Source organism: Schistocerca nitens, chromosome 9 (assembly GCF_023898315.1).
Source record: "Schistocerca nitens isolate TAMUIC-IGC-003100 chromosome 9, iqSchNite1.1, whole genome shotgun sequence".
Classification (NCBI taxonomy): Eukaryota; Metazoa; Arthropoda; class Insecta; order Orthoptera; family Acrididae; genus Schistocerca; species Schistocerca nitens.
In genome coordinates this window covers 291,151,336-291,167,806 of record NC_064622.1, presented here as the reverse complement: position 1 = coordinate 291,167,806, position 16,471 = coordinate 291,151,336, and the positions used below count along the sequence as shown (strand labels likewise).

General features: G+C 38.6%; 1 protein-coding gene across 8 annotated transcripts in view; it reads left to right on the top strand.

Annotated features, from left to right (window-relative positions):
* LOC126203386 (RILP-like protein homolog) overlaps positions 1-16,471 on the top strand; it is a 178,825-nt gene that overhangs the window by 78,893 nt on the left and 83,461 nt on the right. For 7 of the 8 annotated variants that reach the window (XM_049937685.1, XM_049937689.1, XM_049937687.1 and 4 more), the window contains one exon: positions 7,710-7,913. The exons of the other annotated variant lie outside the window; for it this stretch is intronic. In XM_049937685.1, the coding sequence (XP_049793642.1) occupies positions 7,710-7,913 (204 nt within the window). The remainder of the gene's footprint in view (positions 1-7,709; positions 7,914-16,471) is intronic. 8 annotated transcript variants of the gene reach the window in all.

Sequence of the window (16,471 nt, the reverse complement as noted above, 5' to 3'; positions counted from 1 at the left end):
AATATACGAGCATGATATCGCAAGTATTTTCCGTTAATGAGAGACTGCAGCTTTCAACTTCACAGCAGAGGGATGTCCATATTGAAACACTGGACTCTTAATTTGGGGAGCATTGTTTTCCAGCTAGCCATATTTTAATTAAGGCAAATACTAGGAGGATTACTTTCAAAAGGACACAGTTAATTTCCTTCCTCAGTATCAGCTTTTGCTGTCAGTAATGACCTTGTTGTCAATGATACATAAAACCCTAATCTTCTTTCTTCAACTTGACAGAAGCAGTCAGGATTCCATTGCAATTCAAAGTTGACACTTTCTGAAAAAACACTTCTGTGTGTGTTTCTGTGATAGTTGGTTGCATCGCCAACTAAAATATAATATTGACACATGTAATGAAAAATGACATTCTTTGAGGATGACATAACAAGAACTGGAAATGAGTGATCAGTCTGTATGGTTTTAAATAATTATGTTGATCACTGTTTTCTCTGCCTTGGAAGCAGAATACATAGACAGCCTTGTATGAATGAATGTGTATGTTATTGAAATAAAGTAATACTTCCTTTTCTGATGACATGGTAGCAATCATTCAGTGAAATACAGGTCTGTTTTATTTATTTATTTATTATCATCATCATCATGCTGGAATAGATCCCTGGTGCAAAATCTTTGTACAGTATACTCACCATCATTCATATGCGGATTATCTGGTTTGCAGATTCTCTAGCAAACAGCAATAAACAACCCACCACATGAGAACAGAGTACCATTTCCATTGTTATTGGCCAGTGCCTATTCTGTGTAAATTGAAAACAGTTTTCTGATCTTAATTGATACAAAGCAAGTTAAAGAAATTTACCAAGGAGGTAACAAACAAAGGAAATGTGTGTTGACATTAAAAAAGAAATGGAATTTACTGAAAGATCTGAGAAGGGGAAGCTGTTCAAAAACTAAGTGCTGTTATTGGAATGCAGACTGCTCGAGACATTAAAAAGAATAAGCAGAAAATACAGGATTTTGTCAGGAGATCCATTTTAGTTGTGGACCATCTGCATGAGAAAGCATGAAGAGATATACATTGGATGAATTAGATGCCACTCTTTTGCAAAGGTTAAGCTAAAAATGAACAGAAAGTGTCATTGTTTCAGGTGTTATTTGTGCCGAAAAAACTAATTTTTTTTTTTTTCATGAAGCTCTAGGGTTGGATGGCAAACCAGATTCAAACATCATGGGATTTGTGAACTTACTGTGCAAGGAGAGCGGCTTAGTTCAAATTTTTTGATAGCTATTTCCTTCCAGGAAGAGTTCCAAAAATCTGTGGAAAAAGAGAATTTCACCCCATACCAAATTTATAATGCAGACAAAAGTGGTCGGTATTAGCAGTGTCTACCTACCAGAACCATTGCTTTTAAGAGCGAAGTTTAGAGTTCCTAGCTATAAGTAATCTAAAGAACGCATCAAGAATTTGTGTGCCGCTAATGCTACAGGGAATAACAAAGTGAAATTGCTAGTGATTGGAAAATCAAGAACAGACTTGACTGTTCAAGGATGGTGCAACTAAGGATCTTCCTGTGTGTTATTACAACCAAAACAGAGCATGGTTGGATAGCAAAATTTTCAAAATATGGTTCCACACACATTTTGTAACATAAGTTTATAAACTTCTAGAAGAGAGAGGATTCCCGCAGAAGGTGGTTCTATTGCTTGATAATGCCAGTTCGTATCCTGATAAGAGGATTCTTATATCTGATGATTGTCTCATCATAACTAAGTTTTTACCTCTTATCATAACTGCCATTGTACGGTCAGTGGACCAAGGCATAAATGCCGTTTGTAAAACAGCACTACTTGATTCACCTAGTGAGAAGGTGGTGGTGGTGGTGGTGGTGGTGGTGGTGGTGGTGGTGGTGGTTTTGGTGGTTTTTAGGGCATTCTGGCAGCTGACAATTCTAGATGCCATACACAGGATTTCTGGTGCCTGGGAGACATTAGTTTGATCAAGGAGGAAAATTTTTCCAGATATAAAGAAAAGTGATTCTGAAAGTTTCAGTGATGAAGAAATAACAACTCCGCAAAAAAATCTGGGAACAGATTTAAATAGCTTGGAAGATGTCAATGAAGAATACTTGAATAAGTGGCTAAAGATCTACATGTGTGAACCCAACTTCCAGTAAACCAGTGATGCCAGAATTGTGACTGCTACTACACAACAAAACAGAGGACAGTGAATGTGAAAGTGGGGATGAAGACAGTGACCTTATCGGCCATTGTATTTCATTGCAATGCAGTGGTACTTTTCTAGATGATATGGGTCAAAGGGGGTTTCAGTACAATGACATTATGTAAAGAAAATTTCAAAATGCCACACGAGGAGGAAAAAAAAGGAAACTTCTCTCAGCTGCAGGCCAACATTACAGACTCTCTTAAGAAATAAGAGGGCTAGAGTACACATGCACAAAACTTGAACAAACTTTCAAACAAAGAACACAAAAACTTTCAAACAACATTTGAAAATATCTCAGTTATTCATGTTTTTCGACTATTTGTGCTTCTTCACCCCCCACATTACCTCGTGTAATTGGGAGTATACTGTAGTTAGTTTCATCTTTCCGTGATCCACTTTATTAATGTTTTGTGACCCTTTCTATGTCTCAATTGGTCAAATGCTATAGTTATTTAATTTCTCTCCTACATACTAAATACTCCCTTAAAGCTGCGCAGTCATTTGGACAATGTCACTTTTATGTAGGTTGCATGTTCAGTTCAGACTTGTTTCTCTTACTCTCTTCGTATAAAGCGCAGTTGCTGGAAGAATGTGATGGAACTTGTTACATTGTGTTGTATAAAGTAAAAATGTGTTGGCTATGACCTTGAATAGAAGTTAAAGATAGAAAAAAATGCACAACAAGAAAACAAACTACTCTGCTCAATGAACAGAGGATACAAACACAGTGGATAATACAGAGATTTTTTTTACAAACATGAAGTAAATTCTCCCATTTAGGTGTGAAAAAAATTACATCCTCTGTATGACACTAAAGGCCACACAACAATGTGCAATGCATTCATTGAAGTTCTCAAGGACATGTTAACAAACATCTGATGAGATGTTACTAATAACCCTTTTAATTTCATCCTTCAATTGATGTATTGTTTGTGATTTGTTCACATACAGATTTTCTGGGGCTTACAGTCACATTGCCCTGCACAACAGCAGTGTTATCTTGTGTTCAAACAGAAATCAATCATCCTGTTTCCTTAACTTTTGAAACACAGCCATGATTTCAAAGTTCTGTATCAACTTTCGAACTGATGATTCGCTTAGAGCAGCATTACGTCAGAGTGCCACGTGCAATTACCAATTGTTGCTGTTGGACTTGTGCTGTTTTTGTAATAGCTTTTTATCACTTGTATACATTGCTCAGATGTCATCTGCTCCATGATGAAAATAAACATCAAACAACAATGCTCACCACATAAGATATCGGGCTGCTAATGTAAAGGATTGCAGGTAACGAACATGAAACAACTGTGCCTACCAACTGTCATGACAAAATGGCACAAAATTCAAATTTGTCCTTACTTCCCAAACACCCTGTAGAATTTACAAAAATGATTCTTTTTTGTTTTTATTAAACCCAAACTTTCTTGAATCACTGATTAATAAATATGAGGGGCGTTTGAAAAGGCCGTGCAAAGTCCATGAGATGGCACCACCGGCATGTATAAAGGTCATGCTTAGTTAGTAGCATCTTTGGAAAGAGCGCACACAAAGTTTCAGCCATATTGGTCTATTTCTTTGTGTTCGGCATTCGTGTGAATCAAGGAAGTAGAGTGATAGTCAAAAAATTGACAAAAAAGAATTTTGTGTGATGATTAAACATTACTTCATGAAAGTTTAAACGCCTCATGAGACTAAAAAGGAGCTTCATAAACATTACGGTGACTCTGCACCTTTGATTAGAACAATTTATAAGTGGTTTCAAAATTTTCGGAGTGACTATATGAGCACAAATGCTGAACATTCTGGACGCCCTGTGGAGGTTATGACTCCAGAAATCATTGATAAAATCCACAATATCTTGATGGATTACAGAAGAGTTAAGGTGCATGAGATTGCTAGTGCTGTAGGCATCTGGAATGAATGGGTACATAATATTTTGCATAAACATTTGGACATGAGAAAGCTATCCACAAGATGGGTTCCGCGATTGCTCACGCTTGACCGAAAACGGAATTGTGTGAAGTGTTGCAAGGATGGTTTGCAGCTGTTCAGGAAGAATCTGCAGGACTGTAAGCGTTGTTTTATCACTGTGGATGAAACATGGATACATTACCATACTCCTGAGACAAAACAACAATCTAAACAATGAGTTACCAAGGGAGAATCCACAGAAAAAAAAGGTGAAGACCCAGAATGAAATTTTCACTCTGCAGCGGAGTGTGCGCTGATATGAAACTTCCTGGCAGATTAAAACTGTGTGCCCGACCGAGACTCGAACTCGGGACCTTTGCCTTTCGCGGGCAAGTGCTCTACCAACTGAGCTACCGAAGCACGACTCACGCCTGGTACTCACAGCTAAGCCATGTCTCCACAATATCCTTTCTTTCAGGAGTGCTAGTTCTGCAAGTTTCGCAGGAGAGCTTCTGTAAAGTTTGGAAGGTAGGAGACGAGGTACTGGCAGAAGTAAAGCTGTGAGTACTGGGCGTGAGTCGTGCTTCGGTAGCTCATTTGGTAGAGCACTTGCCCGCGAAAGGCAAAGGTCCGGAGTTCGAGTCTCGGTCGGGCACACAGTTTTAATCTGCCAGGAAGTTTCAAGGTGAAGACCGTTCCTTCAGCCAGAAAAGTTATGGTGACTGTCTTTTGGGATCCGCAAGGGATAATCCTCATTGATTATCTGGAAATGGGTAAAACTATTACAGGTGTATATTATTCATTGTTATTGGACCATTTGAGAGCTGCAAGAAAAACACTGGTAATTGGACCGCAGAAATGTCCTCTTCCATCACGACAATGCACAAGCACACACCTCAGCAGTTGTGGTCGCAAAATTAATGGAAATAGGCCTCCAACTCATTTCACATCCCCTCCCCCCCCCCCCCCCCCCCTATTCTCCAGACTTGGCTCCCTCGGACTACTATTTGTTCCCCAATTTGAAGGAATGGCTGGCGGGATAAAGATTTTATTCAAACAAGGAGGTGATTGCATAGCTATTTTGCAGACTTGGACAATTCCTATTATTTGGAAGGGTTCAACAAATTACAACAGCGTTGGACGAAGTGTATAAGTCTAAAAGGAGACTACGTTGAAAAATAAAAAAAAGGTTTACCCCCAAACACCTAAGTAGTTTTTATTTTTCACAGAATTTTCAAATGCTCCTCGTACTTGTGATGCGTGACAGAATTCTGAGCACACATTTTGTGATCTCTGTTGCATTCTTTGTTGCACAATTAACATTTGGATTATTTCACCCCGGGTAAATTATTAGAATTTCTGAAGGGTGCAAAAGTTGTTCCACACTGTGATTGTGTATGGCACCTTGAATCCAGCTCAACTTTCCCTTTTAAACAAAGTTTTGAGAGAGCTGTTGGTCTTCCGTGTAGTATTGATTTCACTGTAGAAGACTTCTTCAGTACATAAACTAACATTAAGATTGATGGTTGGTTGTATCTGGTTGATTTCTTGAGAAGACTCATCCATTATGGCCTTGCAAACAAACTTTGTCCTTTTTTTGTTGGTTGATTTAAATAGTGCTGCACAACTTGCTGATGTAGGAAACAAAGATTTACTCTTTATATGGGCATGATTGGTATAGACATCCATGGTGTCCTCTCCAATGGGTTTGATAGACGTGTCCATCCACATGATTCAGTGGCATTTAATGACAAGTCAAAGGCTGGCTCGTGTTGTTATGCTGGTTGTTAAAATCTTATTTTGTTGTATGGTACCTCTCATTATTCAAGGCAACATGTTTAATTAATTGTAAAGTTTATCTCAGGAGTGAGTTCACTTCATGTGTTGTGGCAATCAGAAAGCATGCTTTTTGTACCATTTTCTTTGTTATTACAAGTGGTTGGAATAAGAAATAATGACTGCATTCAGAAAGTGATTATTTCAGAGATGTCTAAGAATTGAGAAGACATGGACAACAAGAAAAATGAAAGTGACATAATTTATTCACTCATTCATTTTTACTGTAGTAAGCCTATATAAATATTACACTGATACAGAATGATGTGACGAGCTGTTTTCAGTGTTTCATACAAAACCATAGCGCACAAATTTATGTGCACATCAGTACATCACTTCTCATCCCAATTGAGCAGGCAGATCTAGGGTCTCCAGTTAGTAAGACACAGTAGCTGATGAATTGGAGACAAAAATTAAGATTCTTTAGAGAATTCTGCAAGAGTCATAACAAAAATTTACTTTTTGGGAGGAAGTTGTTTGACGCACCGTTCTTTGATTCATAAATTAAAACTCACAGAGATATAATTTTACAAGCGAGTAAAGTGTCCAACTGTGACAGCTTGCATTAAGGTAAATTAGACTGTGTTGCTCACATGGGTACCATTCTTTAAAATATTACACAGAAAAGTAAAGGAGTAGTAAAACTTTGAGTCTGTATCTTTGTCAAAACTGAATGACATCATGTGTAATCTGATATTTATCATTTTGTATATTTTAAAATGTTTAACTTTTTGTGTTTTAAGTACTCTGTGACCTTTAAGTGCCACTGTAATGCTAATATTAAACCATAGCTCCATAAGTACGTTACATATGTAATGTGTAACTGCATTTGACCATGTTTGATGAAAGGTATTGCAAAATTACTGGCAAATTGACAAAACTTACTCAAGGATGACAGTAACACACAAAGCACTATGGATTTGGCTATTTTATATTTGTTTGAGCTTCGAAACGGCAAAGAAATTAACTACCCTAAAATTTGTTGGTTTTGCTTTTCAGTGATGTAAGTATTGCATGGTGATACTTCAGTGCTCCATTCTTAGTAACATGGCAGTTGATTATGAAGAAATGTGGTATGAAATCCTTCAGCAGCAAAGCTGCATACATCAATTGGCCTATATAATTTGTATATGAGTAATAAACTGCACATATAGTTAGTAATAAGATAACAGTTCTTTTGTGAGTTTCTCTTTGAGAAGTATATGTGCTGTCCTCTCATAGCTTCTTCACCATTACAAATACTTTGTAGTATGTTTTGTGATGTAAAGATAAGACTTTACATCAGTTCTAGAGGACATATTCCTAAATTGTCCAGAGGCAATTAGAAGGCCATAATGTTGCTGTTATGTGTTAAAATCTTCATATTCTATTCACCACCTAAGACTAGTTGACAGTTTGTTGGGTGTCTGCCACGGTTTTTAACTTTAGTCACCATAGTAGTCAAATACAGAGTGCTAATTTTAAGACTGTGACAGTAAAAGTTCCTGAAAGTAGGACACTTCCTTGAATACCTTCTTGGATGATTTGTGACATTTTGTGGAGGTGTCTCTGTAGAATTTCCAGTAAGAGAGAACAACTTAGGTGGTTTTCTTTTTAGCTGTGATAGTTATTCATTTGGCCTCCGCAGCCAGTACAAATCTTTGACTTAAAATGACTTGACAACTCAGTCACAACCAGTGTTCTGATTTAAGTAATTAATGTATCCAATACTGTTAACTGCCCTGTTCTGTCCATGTTACAGCTGAGTGCTCAAGTTGAGAGGTTAACAATGCTGGGACGTGAGTTGCGACGTAAGCACCGGGGAGCGCAGGCTCAGGTGCACTCACTCATAGATGAACGCGCAGACTTCCTGGCACAGCTGCAAGACCAGCAGCGTGAGCTTGTTGGCCTCCGGCAGCGCCTTGGGCTTGCCCAGAAAGAAAATGAAGATCTTGCCAAGTCTCATGTCAGTAGTTCCTATAATATTGCTATGTTAATAAGAACTAGGTTTATCTAACATAGACATATGGCAGCTCTATGTAAAAAAAAAAAGTGTGAAAAATCTGCTATTCATGGGGCCATGGAAACAGTCAGCTGCTTTTGATTATTTCTCCTTTGTGTATACCAGTCTCAATATGGAGTATTAGTTGCAAATTCAGCCACTCTTCCTCTAACAGTAAGACATGGTTTTCTGTATTTGATGGTAATTTGGAGGATCTGTATGAAGCTCAGTCTACATTTTTCCGTTGAATGTGTTATGCTTGGTAGTGAAGGGAGAGGTATATGTAAGTTGTAGCTAGTTTGCAGCATGGATAAAATTTAGTGTTGGTTTCTTGATGACCAAAAAGTTTTAACCCTTGGTGTGGTAGGTGCATGTATATTTGTTTATAAAATTTATACTACTTGCATGTTTATGTGTGATTGTGCACGTTTTTTAAGTTTAAGATTAGTTTAATAGTCATTTTTATTTAATGTGTACGAAGTGCTGTGTTGTTACCACGTACAACCATGGAGGAAAACATTGGAGCTGTGCATTTATGAATAAGATCGATTGTATTTGGCTATTTAACACAAAACAGTCACTGTTGCATATTCAGTCTTGCATAATTGTCATAATTACAGATTCCTATTCAGTCAATAACTCTGACTTTGCAGCAACAAAATGTGTGAACAAGGACTGACATTATGTTAATCAGAATTATAGCAAAACTTCTAATCCATTTCATGAGAAGAGTTTTCACTTTGAGTTTTCTTGGTTTATAGTAGGCAGGACATTTCTCTTAGCGTAAAGTGTGTGCTTCAGTGACCATTAACAATAACTGAAGTGTTGAACATTTGCAACATAGTTCTCTTGAGCAGTGGAGAATGTGGAACTAGTCACTAAGCACCGGGGTAGTTTCCTTATACTGTTCTAGTATGTTAAATAAGATTATCTCTGAGGAACTTAACAGCCATGAAAACTTAAACTAGACACTCAGCAATAACAAGTTTCAAAAAGCAGAAATGCGAGATTGGAATATCAACAATGTAGGAAAAATAGATTGATACTTGCTGTCAAGATGACGTGTTAAGTTGTAGACGCACAATTAAGACACTTACACATGAGCTATCGCCCACAGCCTTCATCAGAAGAAGTAAGAGAAATACACAGTCATTTACAAAAGCAAGCACACCTCTCATACACAACTGCCAACTCTTATCATCTCAGAGCAAAATGCGACTGTTACATGAAATGGAATCAGCAGTCTGGAGGGGGCAGGGAAGGGGAAGGGATAGCAGTGCATGTGTGTGTGTGGAGGGGGGGGGGGGAGTGTGGTCTATTGCAGTGTTCAGAGCTAGACTGCCAACAGGCGCAGCATCAAAAGGTTGTGGTGCACGGAAGTGGGGAGAATTAAGCAAAAAAAGGAGATGAGTGGGGGAAGATGGGCAGGTGGTATGGTAGAAGATGGCAAACAAAGACAGTGGGAGACTAGAATGGGGAGGAGGTGATAGGACAGAAGGGGCGGGAACTGGCAGATAGAGGGTGTGGGGACACTGTTATCATAGGTTGAGGGCGGTATAGTTACAGGAGTGGAGAATGTGTTGTAAGGATAATTCCCATCTCTGCATTCAGAAAAGCTGATGGCATAGGGGAGGATCCAGAAGGCTCAGGTAGTGAAGCAGCCATCGAAATCAAGCACGTTAAGCTCAGCTGCATGATGGTTTACTTTACTGTTGGCCACAGTTTGGCAGTGGCCCTTCATCTTGGTGGACAGCTGACTGGTAGTCCTACCATTATAAAATGCTGTACAATGGTTGCAGTAGAGCTGGTAAATGACATGGCTGCATTCACAGGTGGCCCGGCCCCTGATAAGGTGGGATAAACCTGTGTCAGGGGTGGAATAGGAATTGCTGGGTGAGTGAATTGGGTAGGTTTTCCTCCTGGGTCTTCCACAGGGATATGAGCCTTCTGAGACGAGATTGGCACTGGGAGTGGCATACATATGGACTGGGATGATGTGGAGGTTGGGTGGGTGATGAAACACCACTTTAAGTGGGGTGGGAAGTATCTCAGGTAGGATGTCCCTCGTTTCAGGGTACAACAATAGGTAATAAAAGTCCTGGCGAAGGATGTGGCTCACTTGTACTAGTCCAGGGTGATACTGGGTGACAAGGGGGCTGGTTCTCGGAGTTGGTGGGAGGATTGAAGATGTGGGAAATGGTGCAGGAGATCTGTTTGTGTTCTAGGTATGGAGGTATTGTGCAGATGGAGCCATCAGAGAGAATGTGGCCAAAATCTGGGAAGGTGGCATTTCAATCAGAGGAGGACTAGGTGAAATGGATGGGGGAGAAGGTGTTAAGGTTAAGAAGGAATGAAGATAGAGAACCTAGACATTGACCACCTCCTCTCTGGTGGCTCCATCCACACATCTGTCCACACTAAATCTACCAACCATTTCAACAGCCTAAAAACTGTAGCTATATAGCCTGGCCAGTGACAAGAACTCCCTCGCTCAGTATGCCGAGTGGCTCAACAAGGCCTTCACAGATGGGCACTATCCTGTGCCATTTCCTCTCACAACCCCAATCCAACCACAACCCTCAAAAACTGGCCACAAAGGAGTGTCCAGTTTGTCACCAAATACCACCCGGTCTGGAACAGCTGAACCACATCCTTCACCAGGGCTTTGATTACCCATCATCACACACTGAATTGAAGGATATCCTTCCTGAGATCCTTTGCATCCCTCCTAAACTGGTGTGCTATTGACATCAGTATTACTATGAACCAGCTGTCCACCAGGATGAAGAGCCACCGCCAAGCTGTGGCCAAGAGCGAAGCAGGGCAATTTCATCTCAAATCGTGCAGGTCATGTCAACTCGTGGTCATGAATTACTCTGGAAAAAAATTATATTAGACCTCCATATCATAAGTGTTAAGAAATAAAGTATTTTCATTTTATCTTAATTTTTGTAAATGGCATGGCCCTTCAAAAACGTATATTTTGTAAATGACTGTTCAAACACTAGAGAACCAAAACAAATATAGCTAATAAACCAGAAGTACTGGAGACCTGGCAGATGTTTTGCATTAGAGCTCCCTCTGAGTGTTGAAATTTAGTTGACTTAAAAATTTAAGATGAAAATATGAAATTTAAGTTAATTTTTCCACTTAATATATTTTTTCCTAATTTGGAAAGTCACAGAACACTATTTTTTCTGTTGTACTACCAGATGCTACTGATGTAATTATAAACAGTATCTTCTCTGCTCCAGCTATCTGTATTATGTAAATATTTATTACTAAAAATTTAAAAATTGCATTTTTATGAGTTTTAATAATTACTTACTCGGAAACTCCAATCCAAAAACAAAATATTGTTTGCCTAATGTTAGTAGTTGATGCAAACACAGTAGGCAATATTTTTCTGTGTAAAGTGTTGAAAAATTTTTTTAACATTCTGCATACATCACAGGCCATAGCAGGAATTAAATCATCATCATCCCAGAATACTGACAAGTTAGGTCTTCATTTCAATTTTGATGAACTGGTCTGTTGCTTAGCAGAATGAAATTCAAAGTTACCACTGGCACACATCACAGGTATCAGTATTCACATGTGTTGCTCACTTCTGTGGAACATCAGTTTTGCTGTTGTCAGTGATGGTCTCATTAATGACAGTGCACGTGGTCATTCCATGTCAATTCAACCAATTTGAGAAAATGTTCCAGCTGATAGTCACAGATTTGGCTGAAATTTAGAACACCAATGCTACCAAGTGTGGAACACTCATGTACAAAATTTTAAGTTCCCCTGCCAATTAGTTCCAGAATTAAGGCTTGTGAAAGAAGGTGGTGTGACCTGGAAATTGCAACCCGCATCTGGCAATCTATCTTCAGACCCAACTTCAGGTCTTAATAACTTTGGAACTATTTCACACAGTCCAGTGAAATTTTTACAAGCCAGTAACATCCACTTAGAGAACACACACTATGAATCAAAACACCAACAACATATTTCTGAGGGAAATTAAAAATTCCAAAATGTGATTAAAAAAATGTAATACGTTAAAAGGTACATTTTGTACATGCCCTCTATGCCAAATATAATTCACTCGAAAAGGGTATAAATTTTTTTGTGGTAAGGTTAATGTGGCCTAAACACACACAGAACTCATCTTGCCCATATCAGTCACACAAACAGTTACTTGCACACGAAAATACAAAAATTTGAAAAATTACCGGAAAAACGTGGATTTTCTAAGTGTGGTAGCACAAAAGGGACAAGGGATACGCAAGCCAAATTTCAAACACTGCATAAGTAGATCATAATATAATATGTGGCAAAATTTGAACTTGTTATTGCAAGGCATTTGTGTACAATAAAAGTTGACAGAGATGTATTTGGTTATGTTTCTTTTAACATGATTTAGCAAGTAATAGTGATGATGCAGACAGCTTGTCTCGAATAAAGCTGCAGCAATTGTTGGGAACCATTAGGCAACAAAGTTAAACAATGGTAGTTTTCAGGGACAGAATGAGTCATTGTTAGGCAGTAACAACAAAGGAAACAAGCAACAATTACAGGTTACTCATGGTTTTTAAGATTCTAGTTCAGACTGGTCAAGACTGTTGTGGAAAGTCAGTATGGAGGCAGAAGAGTGTACTAGTGGTGCTTTTGTTCAAATAAATTGCAGTATTTGTAGGGCACAAGCATCTGAATGTCATAAAGCAACATATGGAACAAAATGTGGCATTCACTTTGTACTGTATGATCTGGATGAATTGGACCAAGATTTGTTGCTATGGAGATCTGGGATACACCCTGTGGGCACAAGAAGTACAGTTCCAGGAAACTGTAGTGTTTGTTATCATCATACGAAAGTGTTTCTGGATAAGTATTCTTTCCTACAAAGAAGTTGTTTTGACCCATTTCGGATTCATAAGAAGACAGTGAAGTGAAGTGTAGCCTCAGAGAAACTGATATAGAATCAGTATTGAAAGTGAATCAGTGCATGGGACTTAACATGAAACCAGGACAAAAGTTATGTTCTAAGTGTGTTACACTGCTAAAAAATGAAGATATTCTGATAATTCACATGACAGTGACGAAGAGTATCAGCCACCTACAACCACAGTGGATGAGCAATTAAATACTTCAGTGACTGCTCTTGGTTTATCTCCCATGAAGACACAAAAGTTTGGGAAAGAGACAGGCCCAGCTATGGTAGAAGAAAACTACAAGAAGCTCAAATGGAATTAAAACACAAACTAGCTGACACACTAATGGTGGAAGAGGAAGAACTATCTACTGCAAAGGAACAGAAATCATGACAGAAATGCTCTGATTTGAACAAAATTGTGCATGATTTGAAAGAAAAATGTGCCGTATCCACACGCCAAAAAAACGTAGCTATTCTTACCCTTGCACCTTCCTGCTGGTCTATTGTCTGCACTGCAAAGGAATTCAATGTTTCTACATATATGGTAAAGCAAGCTAGGAAAATAAAAGCAACCCAAGGAGTGCTTCCACAACTTCAGCAGGCTCAGGGTAAGCAATTGAGTTCAGAAATAAAGGTGCTGGTGTCGGAGTTTTATGCAAATAATGACTACAGCCGAATAATGCCTGTAAAAATACCATGTAACGGTGAAAATGGGAAATGTACGTGTACAGATGCAAAAAAGACTGTTGCTATGCAACATATCAGAACTATAGGCCTATGTAGAATTCAAAGAAAAGTATCCCAATACCAAAGTAGGTTTATCATCTTTTTTTCAATCTTTGGCCAAAATGGGTTGTGCCTGTAAGTGCAAGGGGCACACATAATGCTTGTGTATGTGACCCATCAAAATGCTAAGCTGATGTTTGCTGCTATAAAGGATTCTGGTTGGGATTACAAAGGTGCAATGAAGCTGCTAGTGTGTGACATCAGTTCCTATCAGTGCATGATACACAGGTGTGAAGTGTCCTGATAAGGCAAATCTTGCAGAACACATGAATAACAAACTATATGGTGAACTCCTTATGGATGATGATGATGATGATGATGATGATGATGATGATGATGATGATGATGATGATGATGAACTTGTTTATAAGAAACAATGGACACACATGGATCGCACAAGTCTTGAAACAAAGCAAAGTACAGTGGAAGATTTTATTGAAATGTGTTGTCAAAAAACGGACAAACTGACCACACACAGCTTCACAGCAACAGCACGATCTGCTTATCTCCAGTTTTGTAAGGATAATTTGAAACAAGATGAAATTATAGTGATACTAGACTTTTCTGAAAATTATGCATTTATAGTTAAAGATGCCGTCCAAGGATAACATTGGGACAACAGTCAAGCAACTCTTCAGCCATTTGCAATTTGCTATAGAGGTGCATTTTTAGTGACTGTTTAATTCGTGATGCCATTGCAGTTCATGTCCACATTCACACTGTCATGGCATATGTGAAAAACAAGCTGCCTCACATACATTTTGCGAAATACTTCAGTTATGGGGCAGCTAGTCAGTACAAAAACTGTAAAAACCTCAACCATTTATGCATGCATTACCATGATTTTCAGGTTCACACAGAATGGAATTTTTTTGCAACAAGTCATGGTAAAAATGTATGTGATGGTATTGGTGCTACCATTAAGTGCATGGCATCACGACCTAGTCTGTAGCACCCTACAGAAGGTCACATTCTAACACCTCTTCAATTATTTACCTGGGTACATAAAAATATTTCTGGCATACAATCATTCTACGTTTCAAAAGATGATGTGAAATCAGTCGAAGAGTTGTTAAATAGCAGACTAGAACAGGTTAAAACTGTTGCAGGCACAAGGAGCCATCATCACTTCTCTCCAGCGGACTCTGACAATATGCAGATGAGCAGACTGTCCGGTTATAAAACTATAGGTTCGTGTACAACATGCGTCTTCACAGTGTGTCTAACTCAGGATTCAGAAGCAAAAGCAGCAACAAACAACCAGGTTGCTATGTTATTGCAACGATGTGTTGCAGAGTGCTGTGAAGCAGAAGGTGATGTATTTGTGAACTTCATGGCACCAGCAGGACCAGCAAGATCATTTCATTGGCCACATTTGGCATACAGTTGTTGGATTCCTTTTGAACATATTCTTATGACAGTTCCAGTTCCTACCACAGTGTCAGGAAGACAGTACAATTTGCCACTTAATGTACAGAGTACAGTAGCTAAAATGTGGGAGAACTTCTGTTCGAAGTACAATCGACTGGTTTTTAGCAGTTAAGGTGCAGTAAACATTGATAGGTTGTGTTAATCTGTCTATATATTGTTGCTTAGTGATTAAACAGTTGTAGGAGAGGATAAGAAGAGGCAGAACAGTTTACGATATGTTTTTACAAATTGTGTTGTGGAACAATGGCCACATCACCAAATAAATCTGTCAACTTCCATTGTACACAAATGTCTTGCAATAACATGCTGAAATTTTGAGACATATATCATTAGCATCTACTTATGCAGTGTGTGAAATTTGGCTTGGATATCACTTGTCCCTTTTGTGCTACCACACTTCGAAAATCCATGTTTTTCCAGTAATTTTTCAAATTTTTGTATTTTCGTGTGCATGTAACTCAGTTTTTGTGATTGATATGGGCATGATGAGTTCTGTGTGTGTTTAGGCCACATTAACCTTACCACAAAAAAATTTATACCCTTTTCGAGTGAATTATATTTGGCATAGAGGACACCTACAATATGTATCTTTTAACGTATTACATTTTTAATCACATTTTGGAATTTTTTATTTTCCCTCAGAAATATGTTGGTGTTTTGATTCATGGAGTGCGTTCTCTAAATGGATGTTACTGGGTTGTGAAAATTTCACTGGACTGTGCGGAATAGTTCCAAAGTCATTGACCTGAAGTTGGGTCTGAAGATATATTGCCAGATGCGGGTTGCAATTTCCAGGTCACGCTACCTTCTTTCACAAGTCATAATTCTGGAAGTAATTGGCAGGGGAACTAATACTTTGTACAGGAGTGTTCCACACATGGTAGAATTAGTGTACTGAATTTCAGTCAAATCTGAGACTATGAGCTGGAACCCCTGGTTGAACTGACAGAGAATGACCCACGTGCATGCTATGCTGTCAGCGTAATTGGTGACATAGCACCTAGAGACCATGCATTTCCTAAACTTGTGTATGTGACTGATGGTGCAGCATGTCATTTTAAAAACCATTTTCAGCTTATGAGCTTGGTTAACAGCTGTAGTACAGGAATTAAGACAAATAGTGGCCATTTTCAGTGACAGGTAATGGAAAAAGTGCATGTGACGGGGTAGGTCGTCTCAGTAAAGATCTTGCAATAAGATTTAATCTCCAGTATGAAGCTGTTGATGCTATAAAAGATGCTACTGGATTTGTATGCACCATATCAACATTAGTAACAAACATGGAACTCTTAATTTTAAATGAAAGTACATTAAGGAAATTGTGTTTAAAAGGGGGATAAGAGTGGTTTGCTTTGAAGCCTGTGGTAGGAATTCAATCAAGTCA